This window comes from Metarhizium acridum, assembly GCF_019434415.1.
Source record: "Metarhizium acridum strain ARSEF 324 chromosome Unknown scaffold_1, whole genome shotgun sequence".
NCBI classification, from domain to species: domain Eukaryota; kingdom Fungi; phylum Ascomycota; class Sordariomycetes; order Hypocreales; family Clavicipitaceae; genus Metarhizium; species Metarhizium acridum.
The window spans coordinates 7234414-7260197 of NW_027094015.1; the positions used below are offsets into that span (position 1 = coordinate 7234414).

Consider the following 25784-nt stretch of genomic DNA (forward strand, 5'->3'; position numbering starts at 1 on the left):
ACCGAACCCTGGGTTCATCCCTTTGCCGCAAATGGCTAGAGGTGTCCATTTCAGCTTTTTTGGAAGCTTTGTGTTTGGGTCCGACGAGTTTCCCGTGTCGGATGTTCCGCTGAGGGAGATTGTCGACAAGGCGGCTGAAGGCAGGTTTGATGCCCGGCCGTGGAAGTTGTTTGGCTTTGGGGAGAGTGAGATTCAAGATGTGCATCGTGTCATGGAGGAGGGTGAGGCTGGAGGGAAGATGGTTGTGGCATTGGAGTAAACTGACTCATTTAGACATTTGAACTTCTACTCTCTGTTTCCATGTTATCTCTGTCAATGTTTGACTTCTGGAACCAGCGGGAGACCAGCAGGTTCCACGTGCCCCTAAACTCAAAGCGTAGCGGTCCCGCTACGCCCTGAGCCACCAGACTAGTTGATGACCCTTGCCGGTGGCCACGCACATGCTTCTTCTACTTGCCAGTAATAACTCCAACATCTGTCATCAAAGTCGCGCAGCTTTCAACTTCGTCCATGCCACCAAAACTTCCACCACCAGTACTACCTTCGTGACCGCACGAGATCCCGGCCCATCGCGACCACTGACTATGGGTCCTCTCGGTATCTCCCTCATAGTCGCCTCCGTCGTCTACGTAATCATACGACCGCCAGGCTGGCTGGACAGGCTACTTCAACGGCGCCCCTCTGGAGCGGTAATTGCAGGCACTTCAACAAAACAACGGCACATCCAGGATGACACGGCGCCGAGGATACAGGAAAATGGTCTTTCCATTGAGAAACCTCTGCATTCTTTGAACGACACTGCAAAGAAAACGAACCCCCCAGAGTCAAAGCAATTGAAAGATGCCGCAGCGATGCCTCCTCCCCTTCCGCAACCCGTCATCCAAGTTCCCACGCCCACGATCGACGAGCCCGAAGGCTCAACTACGCCAAAAGCAATGGCAACCAAGCCATCCGATCCAGTACTCAGCTTCTCGTTGTCGCCCACACCGTCCACACCGCCCAAATTCTCGTCGAGCATGATGCCTCCTCCTCCTTTGCCGGAACGCCTGTCCGCAGGACGCATGCCAACCCTGCCTCAATTCCCAGCTCCCAACTCGGCCCAGCGTGCCCGCGGACCTGTTCCAAACCGTGGACCACCAGGGCTATCTGTCCCCGGCGCTGGTCTCACCCCCCCGCCGACGCATTCAAGCAAGCCCCAAAAACCTAGCCGCAAAGTCCTGCTCGACCCAGGCCACTCGCCTTTGGACTGGGCACGTATCTCCGGGCCTAACGCTGACCTGCGAGGTGTCGAGCCATCAACTCCATATCTTCGCGTTACGCCGTCCATGTTGAGGAGACAGACGGGTCGCAAGGGCAAGGATGCTTGGATGGCGTTAAACGGCAAAGTGTACAACATTACGCCATATGCCAAGTTCCATCCTGGAGGTATTCCGGAATTAATGAGGGGAGCCGCCAGAGATGGTACCAAGTTATTCGGTGAGATCCATCCTTGGGTCAATTACGAAACCATGCTAGCTGCATGTTTAGTTGGATTATTGGTTGAGGAACCGGAGGATGGTTCGCAGGAGAGTGAGATGGATAAGATGGATTAGACTTGCAACTCGATCCTGAAACTGGTTGGCTTTGACTTTCGTACAGCTTTTTGACCGGCTTAGGATAGACCCGCCACAACGGACTTATACACTTAGAGAAGATACCCCTGACAGAAAATAGAGTACACAAAGCCGTAAAATCGCCATTAGGTGTTATGACTCTCTGCTATCGTCGCTTGCCAAATCTAAACTTAAGTTCATCTTCGCTATCATCGCTATCAGCTTGAATAGCTCGTAACGCTGGCCTGGGCCTTTTGGCTCGCTGCCCCGACAATGACTCCGCAGCAGACCTCTTCTCTTGTGTTGCTCTTGCCTGCCGGGATGAACTAGTCGATGTGGTTTGCGACGGTGTGGCCGTGATTTTCGTGCTACTTGTTCCCACAGGACCTGCCTGTTTTCCGGTTCGTACACTGTCAGATGCGTTATTTTCCTCTTCACTCTCCGAAACGACAACATGAGTAGCGCGGTGTCGAGACGATGGCTCTGCTGCAGACGCTGAGCTTTGCGTGCTCTGAGCGGAGCGGACCTTATTGAGTGACCTCCTCCGCTCAACACATTCATCTTCAAGCCAGTAATTATCACCTATTCCAAACTCTTTGTTCTTGACCTCTTGCAGGGCAACGATGGTTCTGACGGGTAGTCTGCCCGTTGCTTCGCCTCGTGAACGGAATTTCTTGAAATTTTTCATTCCATTCCACTTCGGGTTCCAACGGCCATCAACAACATCTTTCTCTCTGGTTCTGATATCTCGGGCCGGTGCGCGAATCTCCATCTCTTCCACTATATTCAGACGGCGGATTTCGGCGAGGTCAATGTCGTCGGGCAGATTAGCTAGATCCTCACGCTCAGCACGAGCCCGGGCCTCCTCCTCTTCACGGTGACGAGCAGCCATGGCTAGAACGTCCAGCTTTTCTTTTCTCTTCTTCGCTGTGACCGTGGCAGGTTCTGGCTCGGGCGACGGTGAAGGTGGAGCAAAGTCTTCACCTCTTTCTAGCCGTTGTCGCTTGAATCTAGCTACTGCTGGTGCCATGCCGTCCATGAGGTCAACCTCTATTGAGGCTCTCCTTTTCCGTGCCTGACTGTCATATATGCCAGTAAGTGGTTGTGATCCGACTATATCAGGTTCCTGAGAAACGAACAGCCCGCCTTCATCTTGTTCTTCCGCCCGGCTTGGTGCGGAGTCTCGAGGCAGAGAAGTCGCGACTGAGTCGTCCATGTCAATATCGGCATCATCGTCAAATCCTGCAAAACGTCGCTTTACTGGTCTCGTGGTTCGAGTCCTTGTTGGTGGTGGTTGTTCCTCAGTAAGTGGTTCGGTTTGTACGCTGGTAATATTATCCGTGGAAGAAGGTTCAGGTTCACCATTTTCCGCTGCTTGACTAGCTGGTGCTGATTCAACTTCCAGCGGTCGCCGAAGTATTTTAGCATCCTTGGTCAAAATGGCCTCTAAAAACTCATTTTGTTCTATAGGTCGGTGGTCGAGCCGTAATGATACAGCAGTGATAAATTCTGCGTACCACTCGATGTGTCCTCCTTTAGCTGGCAAATACCTAACAAGAACCACACCCTTGCCTTCGCTTCCGTCATCAAAAGAGCCAAGGCCCTTTTCCCCAGCAACTTCTTTCACATAACGCACGAATTCGTCCGTGTGGGTCTCGCCAGGTGTGATGGATTCAAAAATAGCTTTTCCGCCACCATTTGTGATTGGGGCCATCAAATTGCTGTACTGTGTTTTGTCGTAGAAAATAAAGGTATAGCCCTCAAAAACGTCTTGCCGGTCGCGATCTGGAGCATATATCGAATCCGGATGCTGTACGGGCTCACCTCCGCGCGGAGGTAGGTGCTCCATTGCAGTTGGCCAATATGTGTCAAAATCCTGTTCCAAAGAGCTAGCCTCTGAAGCGTCATTCGCTTCTGCGGCTTGCGTTATCGCCTCCAAAAAGGTTTCTGTCACAACATATTTTCCGTTTATAAGGGCTTGCAGCCCTTTTGCCGTATTGCGTTTTCTTGACACTACGTGGGTTGTGTGCTCGATATTGTAATCTGTCAGAAGCTTGACGTCAAGTTGCTCAAATCGTTCTCGCAGAGTAGTGAGCGGGTCCGTTTGTAGTTCTTTGTTGGTGAATGAGAAAGTAAATACCACCGGAAACCAAGTTACCCTGTATTGCCATGAGCGCCATAGAAAGCCAACAGCATATAATCATACCATACCTAAACTTGCTTGGGCATTTGCCCATTGTGACCTCAAGCTCTGCTTCAGCGGCAACATATTTTTCACCACGGATTTTCCGGCCATTGACAACTGTACCAATCTTTGTGCCCAAATCTTCGATTGTAAGCTTCGACCGACCAGTCAAATGTTGTGCGAATCCGGCCTTGACGGTTTCAACAGTTATCGTCAAGTGCTTCCGCGAAATAGTTGTGTGAGATATTGCCAGCTGTCCCGCTGATTCAATATGAAGTCAGTATTCTAATAAAGGGAGCGAACAGCTTGGAATAACGTACGCTCAGATGCCGTTCGGCCAAACAAGTAGGTCTTGCCGGGACGGAGCCAGAGGCGTCGTCCTGCGAAGTAGTTAGCCGGGCCAGTATGCCGTAATCAGTTCACATGGACGGACCATCAAACGCATCTTTACTTTCCAGGAGCCACATTTTCGAGGCTCGGTACTAGAGCATGCATGTCTCCAAGGATTCGCGAAAGAGTGAGCAAAAGAGTGTTTCTAATTTTCTGAATGAGGCCGGGAGAACGTGAACTTTTGGCGGGGCGACATCTGGAGGAACGCGTTGGTGGCGCCTGCCAGTTAAACGCCAGTTCACGTGCGCAATTTAACAAGGGTTTCCTGTTAACGTCAAACAGGTCATCCATAGTCAAGTGACGCATGTTTGTTCTATTGAATTCAACACTGCGTCGTCGTGTGTTATTTATCAAGCTAATGCTTCTTCAAATACGTACTTGAGTAAGCTGAGGCCACGCGACTCAATCATATTATATTGTTTTGTTAATGAACCACTTGCACAGATAGTACCTTAGGCTATGTTCGACCATCCCCGTCTCGTTCGCTGCCAATGCAATTAACGCCGTGAATGTCATACATATACCATGCAAAAGCCCCTATTGATTTTTGTGATATCTATTTCAGGTTTTCCTTTAAACCTTTTCCAATCGACAACAGTCGGTCACCATCTTCTTTCTACCCGCTTTCCTGCCTGCTTGGCACAACTCCCCGTTGTTCTCAACCTTATTTCGGTCAATCTTGTCGGGGGATTCGTTAAGCATCCTAGCAATCTCGTCTATCTCGCCGACTTTCCAGCCTCTCACTGCAATGAGACAAAGTGCTGCAGCGACATACATCAACCCGGCGAACAACTGCGTTCCAAGATAGCTCCCAGTGCCCTGGACGATCTGAAGCGCAATAGGCTCGCTAAATAAGCAGGGCATTGCGATGATGAGCCAAGTCAAGCACAGCGCGGAAGGAACGTTCTTCAAACCAACCACTTCAGCTGTAACTGGGCCAATTGTGGTCCAGAAAGTACCAGCAACACTGCCGCAGATAATAGCAAAGAAGATCAGCACGCCATAGACTTTGGCGTTGATCCAAATAACCAGCGCAAATACACCAGCCAGGAACGTCATGAATCCAGACATGTTGATCCGACCTGTCTGATCACTAAAATACCCCACGAAAGGCCGGCCGACTCCTTGGCCCAAGTTAAAGAATGCACTGATGAGTGCAGCTTGTGAGCTCCCGAGTCCGATCTGGTTCGCATAGTTGGCTAAACTGAAGATGAGAACGACATAACCCAGCATACTGAACCAGCCAAACCCAAGAAGCAACAAAAATTCAGGTCGTTTCAAGAGTGTCGTGTCAAACGCCAACTGGCTGGATCCAATAATCTTGTTTCGGTCCCTGATGAGTAAGATGCAGGCCGTGTTGACAACAAAGGCCAGTATTCCTAGGATCCTGAACGCCCAATCTAGGCCCATATTCCGGATCATAGCACCAGCAGCGAACGAGTATAGTAGGCCCCCAAGGCCAGAACCACAAGCGGAAAATCCATTGGCCAGGGATCGTTTCGTGGTGAACCACTGTGGCACAATACCAACCGATGGTGTGAACAAGAAGCCCATACCGAGGCCGAAGAGGACGCCCTGCGTTAGAAAGAGATGCCAGATCTTGCTCGCTAAACTAGCACAGATGAGACTTGCTGTTTCCATAATAATACCCAAAAGCATGGTTGGCTTGGTTCCAAATTCTCGCACGCATATTGTTGCGACTGGAGAGATGATAAGTGCGCAGCTAATGCTCAGCGAGCCCACAAAGGCATATTGTAGTGGGGTGGCCTCGGGAAACGTGTTGTTTGCCAGATAATGGGCGAGAAAGACGCCATAGCTAGAGTTCAGACCCCAGGTATGTGCATTGACGAGAGCCACGCAGGCGGTGCAAACCCATCCATAGCCTCCATTTGGCGGCGGCGGCGGGACATGGTTCGCATCGGCATTGTTTTGCGCCTCTATTAGCAATTGCAAGTTCCGTTTCTTTGGATTCGAAGTCCCTTGCACACCTGCATCGCTGCTTCGTTGTGTCGGAGTGTCTCGGTTAAGAAGCTGTTTCTTGGCCGGCGATAGGTTGGCCGTATCCATCCTCGACCACCAATCCGCTCTGTTTTCACCTTATATCAGCGGCACGGGATTCGTTGCCGTTGCGAGAAGGTTGGGTGAGATGGTGAGGAACAAAATAGAGGGCAGTACTCCCTGAACCCCCAAATAGAAGAGGAAGAAAAGCTGAAATTCATGACGCCTCGGAAGCCGATCCCGCGGGTTTGAATGAAAAGCGATTAAAAATCCGCCCCCAGAAATGGCGGCCAGAAATGGCACGGCGGACCACTTTTTTGGGGTCTTTAACCACCACTTCAGGGGATATAACGGAAATGTTGGCCGGAAATAGGACCTACCCCTCAATCAACTGTGTCCGTTATGAGAGTAACTAATTGGTCCTCGGCAAATCAAACTGATTAACGATGCCAGGTATTTTCTTGGACTTTGCCAAGAACATCTTGGTCGCACTAAGGCTCCCAGAACCACGTATAGGTAGGTTGGTAATCTTCACTGGCCCCAGTGCCTGTTGCAGGAAACGCTCCTGTTGCGGACGACAACATTTGAACACTATGATGGTGGACATGTCCTGACGGTTACGGAGAACTGTGGATCTTGTGCGGGCATAATAGCAGAGCGCCTCCGATTCTGAGATTATAATCCGGCGTCACGTAACCGTGACTGAATTTGAGGTCCCCATCTTGGCTCAGAAAGCCAACTCTTGATTTCTTCTCCTGAAGAATGAAGAAAAACTACTTGAAAATTCATCAGAATTCAAAACTTGTTTTCCGTTATGAAGGAGACTAGTTTGTTAACCAAGGTGGGCTCCGAATTGCTATCTACTTTAGGCACGTGGACTCTACCGACCGTCAGCCTCAGGCGTGCTGGCTTCGGAGACCGCCCATGAGGTCCGCTGACAACATGCCTATGGGTTACGCATCAGTTGATGATTTCGGGCTTTGCCTCGTTAATTCATCAATATACATGTGGTTTCCATGTGGGGGATCATGTCAAGGTCCAGCCTACTTCATTTCAGAAAACAGCGTCTGGACCAAGCGATCTGATTGGGTGTTTCATTACGTCCCGTCAAACTAGTGCCGTATCCCGGCTAACACCGGCGACCGCCAATCTCCTCTAAGCCGCCCAAGACTGCCATGCTTCAGTATAACGCGGAAAATTTCTGGTTTACCACGCGGAAATTCAGAGCCCACTTCTGGGGATGGAGAGGTTGCGTGAAGATCCATCCCAAAGGTACTCACCGGCTTCACTTAATTATCATTGAAGTTCGACAATTCACTTTAAAGCGACCGCATGAAACAAAATAAGACAACATCAGAGGCGGGCATTATTAACTAACATAGCTCTCAAGCCTACCGTATACACAAAATAGCTATTCTTTGATGGATAGCCAAACAAAGTAGTACATGCGTGAAATCAGACCCAGACGCCATGGCCCAAAAAGCATGATTTAAATAAGTGTTTCCCTCTGGATTGGTATCATTTCTCCTCCTTTCTTTTATCAACTCCTTCGTTGCAATCGAGTCACAAAATGAGTGCAATGCTCTTACGCCTGTTCACGCTCGCTCTTTCTGCGATCTTCCCGAGCCTTTTCGGACCAGGGGAAGTGGAAGACGGGAACCTGGAAGAAAGAGTTGCTGCAAATTGCTTAGTATAGGGTATAACTTTCTTCGATCTTGGCCGTAACGGGATGGAACAAACCTGCTGTCCTGAATACCAGCCAAAGCACAATACCAGGCAAGGAAGGCGGCAAGGAAGCCAAACACGCCGCCAGTCTTCTGCAGAGCGACAGCGGCAGTTGTGTTGCCCATGTCATTCGCATACTGTTCGCAAGCAAGGAATAGGAAAGCCAGATCCAGGGTGAAGAAAAGCAGGAAGAACATGACAGTCGATCGAAGGGTGCAGAGGAGGAGGATGGTCGTAAAGATGAACCAGCCAGTCAAGAAAAATCCAAGAGGACTGGAAACATGGCCCTCGTATGGGCCGGTCGGGGCAGTGATTCCCCAATTTGGGGTCAACAGGATGGCATACGAAATCCAGAAGCCACCATACGAGGACAGAGCAGTAGCACCAAAGGTATTTCCGCAGGCAATTTCCCTGACACACTTGATCAGACTCAACGGTCCAAATTCATCCTCGAGGAAACCAGCGCAGAACTTACCACATGCCAGCCAATAGTTGCACCAGGCCGCCATATCCTAACGCCAAGGGAACAACAATATTGGGCTCCGTGACACCGCGAGTGTGGGTGTTGGTGGCAGAGAGCACGAAAGTAGTCAAGGCGAAAGCAGAGAGACCAAGCGGAGCTGGGTTGGCGAATTTGCGGTGTTCGTAAGGCTTCCACAGCCCAGGGTTCAGTGAGCCTCCTGATGCAGCGGCAAAGCCTGAATCCACCTGCGAGATGTCATGGTGGTGGTGGTAATGACGTTGTTGAACACCATTGACCCCGTTGGGCTCCTTCTCAACGGAAGTAGTTGGGGAATGTATGTTCTCGGTAGCCATTGTCGTGGGAGAAGCTACTCAAATTGGGCAAGCAAGGAGGTTTCTTCTGGATATGTAGAGGACTGCAACTCGGCTTCACACTGGGGAGGAGCTCAATTCACAACAGCACGGCGGGACAAGATCAAGAGAAGTTCCAAGGGCGGTGGGGAGGGAGGGTCTCCCGTTTTTATAAGCTCACTGGGTAAATAATAGGTTAAAAGTAAAGGATGGATGGGATAGACAGAGGTGGCCGTTGGGTCCCCCCGAGGAGGGCAGCTTGTCAGGATCCACGACGGGCAGCTTTGGCATAGAGGGGTGTGAGTGGTTGATACAATCATGATTCGTTCTGAACGACTGCATAGCACGGGGGATTCCACCGACTCTGGGGCAAGATAGTGGCCGGGGGTTGCACTGCTTCGTTTCTCATCCAGGCCAGCGCGAGCTTCAAAGCCATCGTGTGTGGATATGAAGGACAGAACATGCGACGCGGGATTGCACCAGTCCGAGGTGCAGGTACGTACCTGGACCTACTCCGTACAATACAGCCGTCCCCGTCAGTCGCTCCAGGGAAGCTCACGGCAACTACTACCTGGCCTGGGTAGTGAGCACTACTGCACCAACCCACGGCGATCACTAGGACGAGCGGGAAGCTGTCCAGATTGAGCTAGAATGGGGCCTGTTCAAGGCCTCCCTTGAACTGTCGACCAACATTTGAACCCTTGTCGATGTCGCAGCAGGTGGGCACGTCTTGGTGGTCTCGGTGCCAGGTCTGGACGAAGGGATGTCGATGGGCTAGACCAGGCCAGCCAGCCAGTCTTTTTCGCCTTGGCAAAGCTGCTAGTGCCCCTGCCGGTGGGTGGGGAGAGTCGGCGATCGCTTGTTGTTCCAGGACAGGCAGAGCCTACCTAGGTCCACTCGTCCAAGGCGGAATTGGGCAACCTTTGCGTATCGCCATGTCTCTGCGTGCCGCTGTCCACGAAGAAAAGACATCCGAACTGTTTTGGTAGCTCATCGAGGAGCAGTGAGACAATTCAAATATCATCAGATGGCCCAGCAGGGGGCATTCCATCATTGACACTGGCAAGTGGACATCAAGACGCAGGAACAACACCAACTCGTCTTTCGCGCTCCGTCTGCCCAACTGCAGCATCAGGACCATGTGTTTCAGAGTACTCCGTATGACAACTCGAATTGAGTGACCCAACCTTTTAGCTTTGAGCCTTGTGGTGTCCCTCAATCATCCTCCCCGCCCAAAGACCCCAGACAAGTTTCTTTTGTCAGAACCCACTCTGAGCAATTGACTCGCGTCAATGGGGCAATATTTGTGCGGCGAGAGACCAGGTTGACGGCATTACGAGCATATTTGAATCTAAGCCCCAAGGACAAGAAAACCTTCCGATCATGTACGGAGTAGGGTGGGACTGGGACAGCAGAACCGCTGTGTCCTCGGACATCCAAGCCGCTCAAAGCATTACATGGTGAACCAGCAAGTCAATGTGCTGGGCGACGGCACTACCAGGGCTTCAGACAAATAAGTTACGGGTTGCGCATTTGTGAAAACAGACTGGATGGATGCAGAACCGACTGCCGCCGTCACAATGGCGCCACAATAGCTGCATGTGGTGCATAGACAATTTCGAACATTTTTCGCACCTCTTGGCACGCGCCTTGGCAGAAAGAGTATTCCTGCGGATTATATCGATCGATAATAACACAGTTCCTGGTTTTACGCCTGCCAAGTGCTCGGTAAATTTCATGCGTGCGCAGATTGATCTCCCGAAGATCCGCCATATCACCGACAGGGAAACGTGGCATCTGGAAGAGTGAGAAAATTTGCTCGCGGCACAGCTTTGCTCGACGTGTCGTCGGCGACCAGACTAGAGTGACCGGAGAGTCGACAAACCTATTATAGAAGCAAGAGCAAGGTACGGAGTACAAGCCGGAGAAGTGCAATATGGTAACTAGTTACTATACAGCTGATTGGGAATGTTCCCTCAACGATGGCTCCAAAAATCCTAGCCATTGCAACACAGCTAGCAGGTATTACATCTGCAAGGCGCCCCGGATTGAGAGATCGGCAAATCCTTCAATAGCAAACTTTCAGAGGCGTTATTTGTAATTAATGAGGGTGTTATTACTGTACAGTTCAATGGTGGTGCTCCGTACTCCATAGCAGGCACACCCCCGTGACGCTGGACAATATGTCTGATAGCGCTCAGGCTGCCACGATGTGCACGAGAGTCAAAGCTTTTGCATTCATATTCAGTAGTCGCATTCAGCATAGGAAACGTGGGCCAGAAAGATGTCCTGGCCACGTCAGAGCGCCCATCTGTTTGCAGCGAGAGTCTGTATGAAATCACCGATCCTTGTGAGAGGCTCTGGATTCGGAGATTTGCCCGCCTGCACGCTTTTACACCAAGTATGGCTCTCGAGACAATCCTTGGTGAGCCGGGCAACTTGAGCGCTCGTCAACGGCAGCAACGGATGGGTAGCAGTGCGCATCACAACGTCATCTCTTTGTGAAAAATTGGAGGTGGTCGTGGCTGGTGCGATCTGGTCTCCCTTTGCATCTCCCGCCTCGGATTGAGGGCTTAGTGTGTTCGTCGTCGACGCTACTGTACGTAGCCGCAGCCTCTCCAGAGACTAATCGAAGGCAGCGTCATATATAGCTTCCATGGCTGGGGGCTTTTGGCTAGTTGGCAGCCTAATTGCATCATCATATGAGATCCAAGCGCCAGGTCAAGTTCAGTCGATACAACTCACAAGTCGACTTTGGACAATGTCAAACCAGTACGCGGCAATCAGGTCATTTGAAACAAAGTCCGGTGGTGCAGAGTATGCGGTTATGAACTGCGAGCAAGTTCTCATCAGCAGGTATACTGGCCTGGCGCGGTTATGCACTGTCTCTCACACATGTTACTGACAGCCATCACATGGCGTGGCGCACTACCCAAGAGGCACATATATACGGGACAAGTCTGACAGGTGAAAGGGAACATCTGTGACAGTGGAGAAACACTTCATGTACCCCGTGCTTGGCGTTGGTTCTACTCCGTACAATGCACTTCTTCTTGCTCGGCCTGCCCTGAGCCTTGCTTGTGCATTGCCGTGCGTCCTTCCCGGTCGACTCGGCGCAGTCGTCTCCGCACAACTTGTTGCCCTGTCCGGACTCTGGACGAACGTCCTGACGATACTAGTCCATTGCATTACCCGAGGAATCTGGCTCAAAAAACGCCATCCGCTCGGGCGAACACTCTGGAGCTTCAGGAGAAGTCTGCGGAGCCCCATGGGTCACTAGCATGTTTCCGGGGAACATTAAACATGCAACTTGGATGCGAAGAACCGGAAGGCTGCTCTAAAAGTCTCCCGCCACTGCCTTTCCTACACGCGACTCGAGATCGGTGCGTCGGGCAGGTCGGGGTAGTGTTGAACAAAGAACACCATGACGTTGTCAATCGCCGTCCGTGCAATAGTCTAAAAAACCACAATTGCTTGCCACCTCAAGGCGGGGTCGATCTGAATGCCACCTCTCAACCGCCGGCTCCGACACAATGGAAGCGAATTAGCTGCCTGTGCGTGGATGGAGAACTCCTTGTGTATCGTGACCTCGGCAGGGAAATGATCCATAAACAGGAGAGCCTCAACTAGATGACTACAGAGACAGCTGTGAGCCAGAATCGGCAGTGACAAGGGTTTAAAATGTCAAGTTTCTGGATCAAAAGAAACGTGTAAGTCAATCGCCTCAAGTGCTAGTTCAATAGTATAACGATGGTAACACATCACGTGAGACTAATATCGCTCGCTAGCATAATACCGCGCCAGCTGAAAGGGAAGTTAAAAAAAAAATTGTACTCCGTACTATCAAGACCCTCAATGTGAAGCAGGGAGATGATGTCTCAAGACAGTGTTACTGGATTTACTCACAGCATCAAATGACGGTTTCAACTCGCTTGCAGTCTACAGTTGCCGTCCGCATGTCCTTTTTGTCACCAAGAATCGGCCGCGTTGGCGAGCAGGTGAAAAGATCAGGGGCTCAGGCAGCCAAAGCCGATGGTGGCGTCTGGGGGGCGACACTCACATTGCCACACCAGCACACAATCCTCCATTTACCCGAAGAGGCGCAAGTGGCGCGTTCGATTTCGAGGAAGGATCTGGATCTGAGATTTTTCGAATCAGACAGTCTCACCTGGCCTGATGACCTCGTCGTCCGACCAGCATGCTCCCGCCAATGAACAAATCGTGGCGCATCAACATGCGACGGCTAGTCTTGACGATGTTTTGTTGGTGGACCCGATTGCGAGTGACGGAGTACAGTCTGTCGGTTCCTTTTTGTTGAGACGGAGGCGGGTGGCACTGTTGCCATAATCTGGTCTGGTCAGGTCTAGTCAAGACATTCTCCATCGACGTGGACAGCGCGCGCAAAACTATGCTGACATATGAAAAGGTCAGCCCAACCTGTGTGGGTGAAGCAAGCCAAGGTCCTTGTAGCAACCAGCTTCACAGCACTTCAACAAGACCGACCCGTCAAAGCTAACCGATGTTACGTCTAGTTCAACTTGGCCATGAGGACAGTCGCACATGAACAATCAAGCCACCACCGTTATGCTCCTACGATTAAGATTAAAAATTCATCCACTCCGAGACTTGAGTAACATTACGAACGGAACAAGCCACATCTTCGTCAGCCAGTTGTCCGTACGTTTACTTGCCAATGTCACACAGCATGCCAGTAAACCACAAAGCAGCAAGTATACGGAGCAATAAACTCACAGGAACCACAGGGACCCAGTCGCCAAAGAGCACAACCCCATATTCAGCAAGCATGCATACGCTAGCCGCGATAAAACTACTCTAGAGTGAAATTCAACCTTTCGCACAGACGCTTAGACGCTTGTCGTTTCATTCAGGGTAAAGTCGCAGGACAACCCCGAGCCCAACCACCCGGGCAGCAATCGTCGGAGCCCGGCAGTTCCAACCTCGGACGAATCCAGGAATCTATCAACACTTTTTTTCTGCATCTCACACCGAAAACGTGTGTACAGGAACCTGGAGTGACATTGACATTACCAACCTCTCTCCCCTCCGACCTGCGCTTCTCGACCCCCAGAGCAGACAGGGCTGCAGGAAACCACTCAAAACATGGCTTGGAACGAATGTTTTCTTTCCTAGGCAACCCGTTTCGGGTAAATGGATATCAATAACCATTTGCAAGGGCCGCCGTTCTGCCACTTTGAGATGAGGATGAACTTACAATGCCGCCTCCCCTCTTCTTGGTGACAAGGAAACGCCCCGCGGGAAAGACGGCACCAAGTGGGAACGTAGCCGCCAACCACCAACGATTCCGGATCCGTGGGATCCCAGAATCGCCCAATCGTCAACGAACGAGATGCAGACCAATTCTCACCACCCCTTGTCGTTACGGACCTGCTTGCCCTGATTCTCCAGCAGCCACGGGACAGGGGTGGGATGCAGAATGCATGCAACGCCGGTGCATTCTTTGAAGAAATGCTTGGTCAGCATAATAATACGGAGTCATGTCCACCGCAACTCTGCGACGGACACGAGCGTTAGATCCTTTGAGACTACACAGGTAGGTAGTATCACCGTTGGCTCACTACTTGCCCTGCAAGGGTATGGCAATTCTCTACAGAGTACGGAGTTGTAGGCCTTTCATACTTGGTGATGCATTCAGCCGTGGAGAAGGGCCACCAGAGCTCGGCCCGAGCTGAAATTATACCCCATGGAAATCTGGCAAAGCCACGTTCCCTGGGCTATCAGCCAGCCCGCCTGTCCCACCCCCAGCAATTCGTATTACGAACAAACCCACGGGGAGAGAAGACCCGGGCCCGGGGTAGAGGATATTATCCGCATCCTCAAAAGAAAAAGATGTGCACAAAGCACCCCTAGTTGCTCTTGTATCCCACTCGCCTGGCTCGCTGGTCCCTTGAGCAGTCCTCCAACCAACAAACCCCCTTGTTAATACGTACTAGTAAGCCTCCATCACATCATTGCTGCTTGTGGACGATGCCTGTCGCTTTGGCTATAACTCAACTCCGTGCTCCTTACCCCGTCGGATGTTACGCAGCTGATCCTCTCCACTGATATTGCCATTTTTTTTTTGAATCCCAACGTTCTTCATGGACCAATGACAGCCCGGTCCATCCTCTCCGCGGAGGAACAGGACTGAACTCCTTTTTCTGGATGCCGATCCTATTCACCGCCGTGGAGCTTTTTCATTTTGGATCTGCCAGACTTGATCAAGTCTTGGTCAACCTAAGCCTCATGGATGGACATAATGCAGCCACATATTGTGCCCGCAACTAGTACAATACAGTCCCCCCCCTGAATTATTCTTCATGAGTGACCTGACAGGGTAGCTACGAGCAGGGGGTAGGGCACTATCTGTGATCTACATATTTTAAGTGGTAAGATGTTAAGAGAATTTACAGGGTTTTATTGACCCTTGTAAAGAGACCTTAACTTACTAAGAAATTTTAGGAAAATCTTAGGTATTTTAAGGTTCCACTCTCTTTTTATAAAAACTCTTTTTTATTGGTTATTAACCCCCCTGCCAGGTCACGCATGTAGAATAATTCAGGGGGGGGACTGTACATAATCCGAGACAACGCTGTCACTGTCAACTTTAGATAGGATCGACTGGTTACTTCTCTAGTCGGGCAAGGTGTGCTGCCCATCACATGGACCATGGACTTCTCTGTCTGAGCAGCCATGTGGTTTTCTCCTAGCTTGACAACTCATCTTGAGCCATCTAGGATCTGGCGAACATCATCCCCAAACGAAATAAAGGCCCTGACTGTGTCTGGGTGAGACGAGTCCACTGAGGACCACTTGCCGGCTAAAAGTCCGTGCGAATCATTGTATGTATTACTGCGAACCCAGGATTTGAACGTCAACTGCATGCATTCATCGTGCTCCATGTCCCAATTCGTGAGAACCTGCATGCGCTTATTATAGCCATAATTTGCAGAATCAAAATAAGGCCCCATACAACAAAGCAAAAGAAAGAACCTAACTTGGTCACCATGCCTCCCCCGGCTGATATTCCTGCTTTCCGTAAACCATTTCGGCAATTACATGAAGCTACGTACAAATTTGTCATCAAGGTCTCAAATGCATGCAATAGTATGCTACAAAGCTCCATTAGTCTACTTAGAATGTCTTGCGTTTGCCAATAGTTTTGCGACTGGGCCTGGCTGGGCCGAAGATGGTGTTTGCTTGCTTTTGCTCTCGTTTGCGTATGGCAGCGAATCCGCAGTTGTTTTCAACGCTGCGGATAGTGACTGGGTTTGTTGATATGGCGGTGGCGTAGTGACGGTCGGCGATGGGCCTGGCAGTTGTGTTGATGCTTGGACTCCCTTTGATATTGATGAGTTGCTGTTCCCTGGGCCAGATTGAGCGTTAGATTCGGCGCATTGGAATACAGAAATTACCCAAGATCCACCGCAGAACTCGTTTCCCGAGTCTTGACAGGTCACATTGCAACAGCTCTCGGGTAATCGAACGGCATCGTCTCGGATAGACACACCACACCAGCACTCTAAGCCATGCTCAGTGCCAGCAAAGGAGTAGCCATTTGCTGCGCAATGGTTGATACACGTATAATTCGACATTGAACCTCGCAAATAGTCTACAGGCTTGGATCCCAGAAGCGTACGTGAAATAGCATCTTGGAAGCATCCCAAATATGTCCAGCCGGGAACCGCGACGCAAAAGTCGTGACTGGGTGTAGGAGCTGAAGGTGCTGTCGGGCTATTGGTCTCCACTACCTCGGTGCTTGCAGGACGCAATGGAACACTGTAACTATCCGGGATGTATGCAGTAGGATCCAAGGCGGCAGTTGAGGAGCAGAAGTATCCATCTTTGCAGTGAAAACAAGGCCATCCCAATCCACAAGGCACAACTTGAGGGGGTGTTTCTACCGGGGGACAAAACCATCCATTGAGACAATCTCTGCACTGATATCCTGTCTCTGGACAAGGGCCTGGCTTAGGGTTCACTCCTGGCGTCGAGACAACCGCCGAGGCCGGACAAGGTAAGGGACCAGGGGAAGTTATGCGTGAGCTTGAGGATGTCCCTGCTGTACATGTAACACTTTGGTCTGTGACGGAAAATTGCGAACGCCCAGTTTGTAGGATATATGGGTTGGAAGCCGACGAGATTGAATAGGGTTCAGGCAGTATTTCAGATAGCGTGTCATAAGCTTCAGGGTTTGCGTTAGGTATGATGTTCCATGTTGCAGTTGCCAATGAAGAGCTGCCAAGTGTCAAAGATATTGGGTTCGGCGTCAAAATATTCACTGATGCAGATTCGATGGTAGCTGAGTCGCATGGAACAAGAGCATCAAGTTGTAGACTATCATCATTTCGGCCAATGGCGCAGAAAATTTGATCCAAATGATTTGCCACTGCATATACAACATTGGCGACCTGCTTTAAAACTTCCTGCATGGTTGGAGCTTGAATCAATGCCGTAGCGGTCGTGATTTGGTTGATGACGATTGACCCTTGAGCAATTATGTCTTTGAATATGTCGTTCAGGTTTTCTGGATTCTCCTTTGAAATCTGCCCTTCTCCCCAGTTACCCCAGGCTTTTCCAATGGCTGGAAGGATGAAAGGGATAACAGCTTCCACTGAAACAGATGCCTGCTCTGTAATGTTCAAAATAGCGCAGGAAAGTGCCTCAGGCTCTAGTGGAAGCACAGCTAGCATGGCATCGGCCAACGCTGCAGCACGTTCCATATCGATTTGAGCAATATTCGCAGCCAGGCGGGATACAGGATCTAGCAAGGAGAGAGCTATTTCTGACTCTGGATTATTAGGATCAATTTCGCGTCTCTGCGGACCGCCAACTTTTTTTGATGAAGGGCCAGTTTGTTGAAATCTTGTCGGTGATGGCGTTGACGATAAGCTGCCCGCTTGGAAACTATTAGAAGACAAAACTGAGGTTGTGTTGGTAGGAGGATCACGCTTTGTTGATGACTTGGTGACTAATGTTCTGACCTCTAGAGCCAAAGCATGCTTCTTTAAGGCCGATGTAGAGACCCGAGAGGTGTTCACAATTGGTTTGAAGGCCTCGATCATTGCCACAAGCAAGTCGAATGCAGGCGGCGGGCGAACAGTGTCCACGTCCACGACATCATCCATTCGAATGCTGCTCTCAGCTACAGGTTTGTATGTAGAAGTTGCACCTGGCGAGGAAAATGAGGTAGCGTGTTTTGAGTTCTTCGCATCGATATCCAGGTGGGAGTCAACTTTGCGGGCTCCTTCTTCGACCTCACTTGATCTCATAGCCTGATAATGTCAATTGAGCGTCATGCTAGCGAACGATATCATCCACTTGCCTGAAGCGCATTAGCACCTAGTATGCTCCCGAGTTGAAACTGTCGGGCATCCAATGATGATTTTCTTGGCGGAACATGTGTCGTGACAACGTGGAGGGTTCCGGCTATGAGTGAGCCGAAGAAGATCAAAACAATGAAAGCCAGCACACGGCTGTTCTGCGGGAAGGAAAAGCTCCTCTTCGAGTCCCTCAGAACATCGGAACAGAATGAGTTGGACATTCTTCTGAGAAGGGGGCTCTGGTAAATGCTTGATGGTAGATGTCACGAAGTGGGAAAGGATGCGCTCCAAGACAAAAAGTTCCAAAAACGGTTCCAAAAAGACGTCCAAAAAACGAAGGATTTTCGGTTGGAGTTGGTGGTTGACAGAGTTGAAAGTGCTCGAAAGACGGGTGTTCAAAGATTGGCCGTCGAAGATCGAGGAGGCAGGTGCAAGTTCGGTCCGCTACTTCCTTCCAACATCTTCTGGCGAGTCGTCATGGTTTAGCATGGGGAGCACTTACCTTGACATTGCGGCTAAGACCGCGGACTATACACACGGCCGTATGTTCGTAGTCGAATGTCTTTTCGAATGGGTCCTACATGGCGACAGTTTGGATAACTGTCATAGAAAGATAAACAGCCCTGCCCTTCTCCCGAACATTCCACGGATTCTGCCAATGGAATCAATACCCATTGCATAGTATATTGAGGACCTAGCCAAGACTGAGACTAGTCGGTTCTATTTCATCAAACATCTAATTTTGGCAAAATACTACCAAGTGCTAAAAAATTCGGTCACCTATGCTTGCGAATTTTCTTCTTTACCCCATCGCGAGGTCTCGTCGCCCTCTTTCCATTCGCGTTCCACGTAGCCAAGCTCTTTCTTAACCTTTTCTACGAGGTCTTTGTCCCCGGTATTCTTGCCAACATTGTCGCTGATTGCAATGAGTAAGTGAAAAGTGTTTTGATGCTAATTTTCAATAGTACTCACCTAATCTTGATAGCTGGTCGTCCTGCTGCTGAGCTAAGCTTAATAACAATATTCAGGGGCACCGACTTGGTTCCAGTTGTTAAGTGCGTAAAGTCATTGGTGAGAAACGTGCCAACGCCAAATGTTGGCTGGAACCCAAGCTCCTCCGAAATCTTTTTGTACTCCAAGCAGCGTTCTATGTTGAGTGAATCAGAGAATACAATGACCTTCTTCTCTTTGATGCCCTGTTTGTCGTAATAATTCCGCATCAACTTGACATATTCAGCAGGATCTCCAGAATCTTGTCGCACGCCCCTGAACAGCTCGGCATACGTCTTGGTAGAACCGTCCTCATTCTTGAAAATATCACCTGACATACCGCCTTTAACTGTTTGCACGGGTAGGCTAAAAGAGTTGAGAAACTCAGGGGTGCCGAATGTATCTGTCAAGGCAATGGCTAGATTCGAGCCGAAACAGCCGACCCAGTGACGAAGTGCTAGTTCTGTAGCTTTCTTGTAGTCATCAAAAATGGCGGCTGTGCCCATAAACCATTCATGGGCAACAGTTCCCACAGGAGGAATGCCGAACCTCATAGCCAAGTGTACGTTGGATGTCCCAGACAGCTTACCAGGGAAGCCCTTCTCCGCAGCAGCCTTGGATGCCTTGACTAAACCGCGGAACACCAAGGCTTGAGTGTGGTAGTCACGTCTTCTTCGAGTGCCAAATTCCGAAGTAATGCAACCGGCTTCCAAGAGCTGCATGCCTTTGTGAAATGCAAGGTCTTCCTGGCCGTCGTAGTTCCAGTCGGTATCCATGAATCGAAAGTATGCTTCGGATGTCAAGGCAAGAATCGGAATCTCGTACAAGATGGTGTCAGACCATGTTCCTTGAATCTTGATGTCAATATCGCCAATATCTGAATCGGCCCCGGAATCTTCGCCAACAGTTGTAAAGGTAACGGTAACTTGCTCTCTAGGTCGCAGTTGAAAATCGCGCAGATAATTGAGATAGTCGTCAGTAAGATACTTGCAATGTGTTTTCAGAAATTGATATTCTCCATTGGACAGTGAGATGTTTCCGAGCTCTGAAAGTTTGTCAGAAGGGTTGATTGCGGCCGTGGTGTCTCGCACTTACTTCGGATTTGTTCGTCAAGCCATTTAAACGCAACTCTTGAAAGCTTCTTATCCGGCGTACGATTAGTGAAAGCATAAGTCACGGGAACGTCTTTGAAGAACTTGAAGACGGCGCATTGCATCGTCAACTTGTACAGATCGGTGTCGAGAAAGGAGATGACGCCCTCGGGGAAGGGCGACGAACTGTTGAAATCCATGCTAGTGTATTGAGTTACGTGCAGGAAACCAGAGACCACCGCAGCTAGCAGACAATGTAAGAACTTTGCCACAGGAAGGGAATCATGGGCCAGAGTCGCAGGATTGAAGGATCAGTATTGCAACTCCCGACACCTTGATGGCGCTCCGAGCCAGAGCCGTGGTTCGTGTCGTCCAGTTGTAGTTCCGTCCCAGACCAAACAAGCACGATGGTGGCGCCAATGCGAATTGCGGCGTCGTTGACTCGGAGAGAGGTAGAAAGACCGCCTGCTCGATACCTCAACGTTGGGCCGGAGCAGCGAGTACGAGGGTAGGCTGTCTGTCGGGCTAGAGCAGAGGTCGGACTTATCGCATCGAGGCTCGGAAGTGACGAAGCAAAAGCTGGTCACGGAAAGAGATGAAGTGCCAGTGTAGCTATTGCATCTGGTACGATGGCATTGGTGGGGTGGAGGGGCATTTCGTGCATTGACCACACCTTAAAATCGCCGTTTGGCTCTGCGGGCAAAAAAAAAAAAAACATCTGGGCGAGACTGCATCCTCATTTTTTTGCCTTGTCGAAAGAGCCCCATCGAACAACACCCAGCCCAGACACCCCGAAACACATAAACCTCCGGTGTTCGGCGGTCGGAATTCGTAGATTGGGAAGCTCTTGTGCCTAGCTATTGACCCTGCACATCTCGCGTGCATCGAACAAGCAAAGACAGGCCGACGCAATGGATGTGCATCGGTGTCGTTTCGTGCCGTATCAGCCCTCCGCCATCAACGCTGTCGCTTTCTCGCACCCCAAGACAAGATCAGCCAAGCAAAATGCTGTAGCGAGGCTAGCTATCGGACGTGCCAACGGCGATATTGAAATATGGAATCCCTCTAGCGGGACCTGGCTTCAGGAGCTCGTCATTCGTGGCGGAAAGGATAGGAGCGTTGATGGATTGGTTTGGGTAAACGAACCCGATCAAGATCTAGGCGACGGTCACATAGCCATTGGGAAGTCACGCCTCTTCAGCATTGGCTATACATCTGCAGTTACTGAATGGGATCTCGAAAAAGGCAAACCAAAGCGACATGCCAGCGGCCAACATGGTGATATTTGGTGCATTGCGGCGCAGCCGCAGGGCGACAAGCCGCAGATCGCTGGCGGTTTTCGGGAGACGCAGAATTCTAACAAACTGATTGCCGGAACCATTGATGGAGAGCTAGTCATGTACTCCCTGGAAGACGATGATCTGAGGTTCCAGCGAGTCCTCGTCAAATCGCCCACCAAAAAAGCTCAGATGGTCAGCATCACTTTCCAATCCCGCAAAGTCGTCATTGTCGGATGCTCCGACAGCACCATCAGAGCCTACGATATCATAAGGGGTCATATGCTGCGAAGAATGACCCTTGGCTCGGATCTTCTCGGTGGCTCCAAGGACATCATTATTTGGTCTGTTAAATGCCTACCGAATGGCAATATTGTCTCTGGCGACTCAACAGGCCAGATCTGCATTTGGGACGGGAAGACGTATACTCAGGCACAGAGGATTCAGAGTCACAAGTCAGATGTCCTCAGTCTTGCGACAAGCGCAGACGGAACAGCCATTATCAGCGGAGGCATGGACCGTAGGACAATGCTCTACAAGCAAACCTCGGGCGCCGGTCAGCGATGGAGCAAGGTTTGGGGTCGCCGCTACCATGACCACGATGTCAAAGCAATGGCTGCTTTTGAACACGGACGCATCAGCGTTGTAGTTTCAGGAGGTAGGAAAGACATTTGTCCCTTATTCACAAGACTCAATTAACATGGCAGCAGGACCCGACGCAAGTTTGATGATTGTCCCGTTGAAAGAAATGGGCCGAGAAAATCACAGAATGATAAGCAACCTGCCTCAACAACCACCCATCACCAGCGCGTCTAGAGCACGATTCATCGTCAGCTGGTGGGAGAGGGAGGTTCATGTTTGGGTTTTACGCAAGTCAGCTGCCGATTTACTGGAGTCCGGAGACGAACTTGTCGATATCAACCAGAATCGGAAACTGCTGAAGACTATTGTTGTTAAAGGCGATTCAAACATTGCTTCCGCCACAATTAATCCAGAGGGCACCCTACTCTTCGTGTCTACTGCCACCGATGTTAAAGCTTTCCGGCTTCAGCATGAAGACCCTGCCAAGCCCTCAGACGTGAAGCTGTCGAGCATTGAACTGCCAGTCAAGCTGTCACAGCTTGGCGCTTCCCAGGTCAAGCTCTCTCCTGATGGGCGGTGGTTGCTCGCGGTCCAAGAAGGATCTCGGGTTCTCATGGCCGAGATCCAAACCGAACATACATCTACAGAAACTGCCGAAGCCCCCATCAGGCTTCGACGGCTTTCACGACTTCGCCGCCAGATTCCAAGATACGTCCTGAATGGCGGTCTGGGCAGCTACGACCGGAGCATTACGCAAATTACATTCAGCGCTGACTCGAAAATGGTTGCAGTGGCTGACTTGGCCGGATACATTGACACATGGGCATTGCGTAGTCACGATCAGGATTTGCAGACCGGTGACCAGATGGAGACGCTCGATGACGCGGCATCGGCCTCTTCTGACAATGATTCATCTGATGAAGAGGATGAAGGGGCCTCTGGTATGCAAGATCGGTGGGTTCGCAACCCTAACGCGAAGCTATTACCCAAATTACCATCATCACCCGTCGTTTTATCCTTCTCGGATTACGTACCCGGATCAAAATCATCTCCGGGAGCCGAAGAAGATGGAGTCGACGATTACATCCTAGCCGTGGTAACCTCATCATGGAACGTCTTAGCCTTCAATCCTCGTCATGGTGCCCTTACTCCATGGTCACGTCGGCACCCTCGAAAGGCCCTGCCCGCACCGGTTCGAGACCTCCTGGATTTGCCAAAGGGCGTCCTATGGCAGGGTTCTCGGATGTGGGTGTATGGCGTGTCATTTCTACTCATGCTTGATATGGGGCAGGACCTTCCTAGGGTCCCAGAAGTTGAGGGTAGTGACTCGCAACTCACGCAGGGAACGAAGCGCAAGAGGGTTGGTCAATCAACCGGTGCTGGAGGCAAGATGGAGCGAGAGAACCTCGCCCCGCACCAAGTCCGAAAGCACGATGCTGATGAGCAGTGGGAAGATATTGATGTGGTTGAGGCACCTGAAGTTGGTGACAGCGACAGCGACGAAGACATGGCGGATGCCGATGGCGAACTGTCTAAGCTTCGCTCAACTACAATCAGCGGCAAGACTGCTCTCCAAAAGACAGGATCGACCACGAATGAAGCCAAAAAGTGGTGGATCACATACAAGTATCGCCCTATTCTCGGTGTTGTACCTATAGATACTCCCGGTCAGGCTGTGGAAGTTGCTCTGGTTGAGAGACCTACCTGGGACATGGAAATGCCTGAGAGGTACTTTGCAGGCGAAGAATGGGACCGGGCAAACTAATTGCACCACAACATTGGTGCTGATTCAAAAGGCATCTCGACGTACGTTCCATGCAAACGGGTCGCTTCCGAGGCATCGAGCTACTCCGTGAATGGCGTCGACGCGGACGAGTAGCTGGTCTCGCCCACCGCCATCCCAAAAGGGGTTGTATTTGGGTGGGATCGACCTCTGATGACGACTGGAAGCGGAGTGTGCTGGGGCGGCAAGATATCTCTGTTCTTACAAGAGGGGGTGCAAAGGAAACGAGGCATAAGTCTGTCGGCATGTACAGCTACTTTTTGTATCTACTGGTAATTGGAAGGAAAATCACACCCAGGCTGGAACACCAAGGTTAGAAAACCATAATGATTGATTATACGGGATTTACAGCAGCTCTCGTCTTTCATTTGGTGGCTACTTGATAGGATATATGACGTCACGGTCACACGAGGAAATTGCTTCCTCATGGTATTCACCAACTTGGTAATCCTTGGGAAGTCATTTCACTCTCTGGTGAAACAGTCTTGAGAGAAAAAAATGCGGTTGGTCATATGGAATTTCTTAACCCAGCCATCGGTGGGTATGTTACGCGCGGCCCGGACCACGAGTATCTTTTGACACCTAATCACCTCCCATTTTTCCGAATTAGTCGGGTACTTGTGGGGTTTTAGTATCATGCGTGGAACAAGTCCTCCGTGGACAAAGGGCTGTCGAGACTCGAGGTTACATGTAAGCTGATGTGGATGTTGCCATGGCGGGTGTATACTTGATCTTGATGAAGGCGTAGGGTGGCACGAGTGGTTGAGCGGTTGGATGAGGTTATAAGAGGAATTGTGAATAAATACAAGGACGTATGATGGGGTCTCCTCGGGCGAGTGTGTGCTTGTCTGCGACGGTAGGGCTGGCATAATAACCCTTGACGCCAGTGGCTATCACAGGCATTATACCGGCTCATCGGGCATCCTTCTACATCGGTTACGAGGAAGGATCTGTCCTTGGCAATTAATTCTGGGTCCAGCAGATATTAGATTGAAGGGCGACGTTTAAAAAAAAAAAAAAAAAAGGGAGAACCGGCTGGGTTCCTTTGCGAGTGTTGGTTAATAAGCCGAACGGGATTGTGCATTGACTGGATTGGCAGAACCCTGATTGCTGTCTCTTGTATGGGCGAAGCGGAGGTATATCACATCAGGTGGCAAATATCATCAAGAAAGAAAGAAATATTCCACCTTTGCTGGTCTGGACGGTCAATAAGTCTTCTTTTCGGTCCGTACGTGGCACGCGCAATGCTACGACCCGTGCATGGCGCGGCATATGTCAGCTATAAGTATCCATCTTACCGAACCTGCTGACGATCTGTACAAGATTCCAACGTCATAATATGGCACTGGTTGCAGGATAGAGTGGAGCTCCAAATATGAAATTGTGCTGGCAAGATGACGCGCGTCCCACGCATTCGAGCCAGGGAGCATGCTCTGTGCTGGTTAAGCTTCACCGGGATGGAAGGATTCGAGAACGCTCGAGAACAGAAACACCAGGCCAAGTCCTCGTACCCTGTTTGGCGTCTTGTGTGAGACACTATACTCACGAGAAAAGAGGCTATTCCTACAGCTAGGATAGTTCGTGTGGTGGTGAACAGAGAAGGGATGGAGATGGCGAAGCTGATGTTGCTGTGGGTCAGATGGTGATCCTTAAAGTACCCAGTGGGTATGAGTGAGATTTCACAGCAGTGATTAAGATGAATCTTGTTCTACTGCCATCAAGTGGTGGCTAGGTATTAGAAGGTTCCTCAATAGCTAGGCTATGAGATCGATTCAATCACGACTTCCTAGTCTAGCGAAATGAATAAGACCGGAGGATAAAGTAATACGGACTACTCCGTACGGAGTACACGAAGTTGAATCCAGAGCAAGCGGAGACTAAAAGGAAAGGCTGAGGCTGTGATAGAGCATGCGCCACACTTTCATAGGCATGAGGCTAGTGAGGCCGGGCAACTTTAGAACAGATGCTGCGTGCTCTGTGCTAACATTCGCATTTAGAGTTGACAAAGTCATCAACT

At 50.4% G+C, this 25784-nt stretch overlaps 8 protein-coding genes across 9 annotated transcripts; 3 read left to right on the forward strand and 5 right to left on the reverse strand.

The window, feature by feature from the left end:
- Positions 1-31: 31 nt before the first annotated feature.
- On the forward strand, positions 32-259 carry J3458_002240 (uncharacterized protein; the record flags this gene model as incomplete). Its single annotated transcript, XM_066117200.1, has 1 exon — positions 32-259. One exon carries the CDS (start codon positions 32-34, stop codon positions 257-259), a length of 228 nt encoding a protein of 75 aa, XP_065979092.1.
- A 200-nt stretch (positions 260-459) lies between these two features.
- On the reverse strand, positions 460-4307 carry J3458_002242 (uncharacterized protein). The gene is made up of 4 exons (XM_007813326.2): positions 4211-4307; positions 4098-4157; positions 3804-4038; positions 460-3751 (listed from the first exon to the last, which is right to left on the reverse strand). Exons 1-4 carry the CDS (start codon positions 4242-4244, stop codon positions 1759-1761), a joined length of 2322 nt encoding a protein of 773 aa, XP_007811517.1. The 5' UTR covers positions 4245-4307; the 3' UTR covers positions 460-1758.
- J3458_002241 (uncharacterized protein) lies at positions 585-1592 on the forward strand (the record flags this gene model as incomplete). Its single annotated transcript, XM_007813325.2, has 1 exon — positions 585-1592. The coding sequence occupies one exon, from the start codon at positions 585-587 to the stop codon at positions 1590-1592; it is 1008 nt and encodes a 335-aa protein (XP_007811516.2).
- A 176-nt stretch (positions 4308-4483) lies between the features above and the next one.
- On the reverse strand, positions 4484-6404 carry J3458_002243 (uncharacterized protein). The gene has a single exon (XM_007813327.2). The coding sequence runs from the start codon at positions 6232-6234 to the stop codon at positions 4741-4743; it is 1494 nt and encodes a 497-aa protein (XP_007811518.2). The 5' UTR covers positions 6235-6404; the 3' UTR covers positions 4484-4740.
- Positions 6405-7440: 1036 nt separating this feature from the next.
- On the reverse strand, positions 7441-9133 carry ADY2_1 (Accumulation of dyads protein 2). Of its 2 annotated transcripts, XM_007813328.2 has the most exons (3): positions 8366-9133; positions 7906-8301; positions 7441-7841 (listed from the first exon to the last, which is right to left on the reverse strand). In XM_007813328.2, the coding sequence occupies exons 1-3, from the start codon at positions 8704-8706 to the stop codon at positions 7751-7753; spliced, it is 828 nt and encodes a 275-aa protein (XP_007811519.1). In that variant the 5' UTR covers positions 8707-9133; the 3' UTR covers positions 7441-7750. The 2 variants fall into 2 exon arrangements, with proteins under 2 accessions (XP_007811519.1, XP_065979093.1); XM_066117201.1 differs by having other exon boundaries at positions 7441-8301.
- A 7787-nt stretch (positions 9134-16920) lies between these two features.
- On the reverse strand, positions 16921-17993 carry J3458_002245 (uncharacterized protein; the record flags this gene model as incomplete). Its single annotated transcript, XM_066117202.1, has 2 exons — positions 16921-16959; positions 17004-17993. The coding sequence occupies 2 exons, from the start codon at positions 17991-17993 to the stop codon at positions 16921-16923; spliced, it is 1029 nt and encodes a 342-aa protein (XP_065979094.1).
- A 720-nt stretch (positions 17994-18713) lies between these two features.
- On the reverse strand, positions 18714-20711 carry NPT1_1 (nicotinate phosphoribosyltransferase). Its single transcript, XM_007813694.2, has 3 exons — positions 20130-20711; positions 19017-20079; positions 18714-18960 (listed from the first exon to the last, which is right to left on the reverse strand). The coding sequence occupies exons 1-3, from the start codon at positions 20323-20325 to the stop codon at positions 18825-18827; spliced, it is 1395 nt and encodes a 464-aa protein (XP_007811885.2). The 5' UTR covers positions 20326-20711; the 3' UTR covers positions 18714-18824.
- A 144-nt stretch (positions 20712-20855) lies between these two features.
- UTP4_1 (U3 small nucleolar RNA-associated protein) lies at positions 20856-25102 on the forward strand. The gene is made up of 2 exons (XM_007813693.2): positions 20856-22060; positions 22113-25102. Exons 1-2 carry the CDS (start codon positions 21037-21039, stop codon positions 23747-23749), a joined length of 2661 nt encoding a protein of 886 aa, XP_007811884.2. The 5' UTR covers positions 20856-21036; the 3' UTR covers positions 23750-25102.
- Positions 25103-25784: the final 682 nt, after the last annotated feature.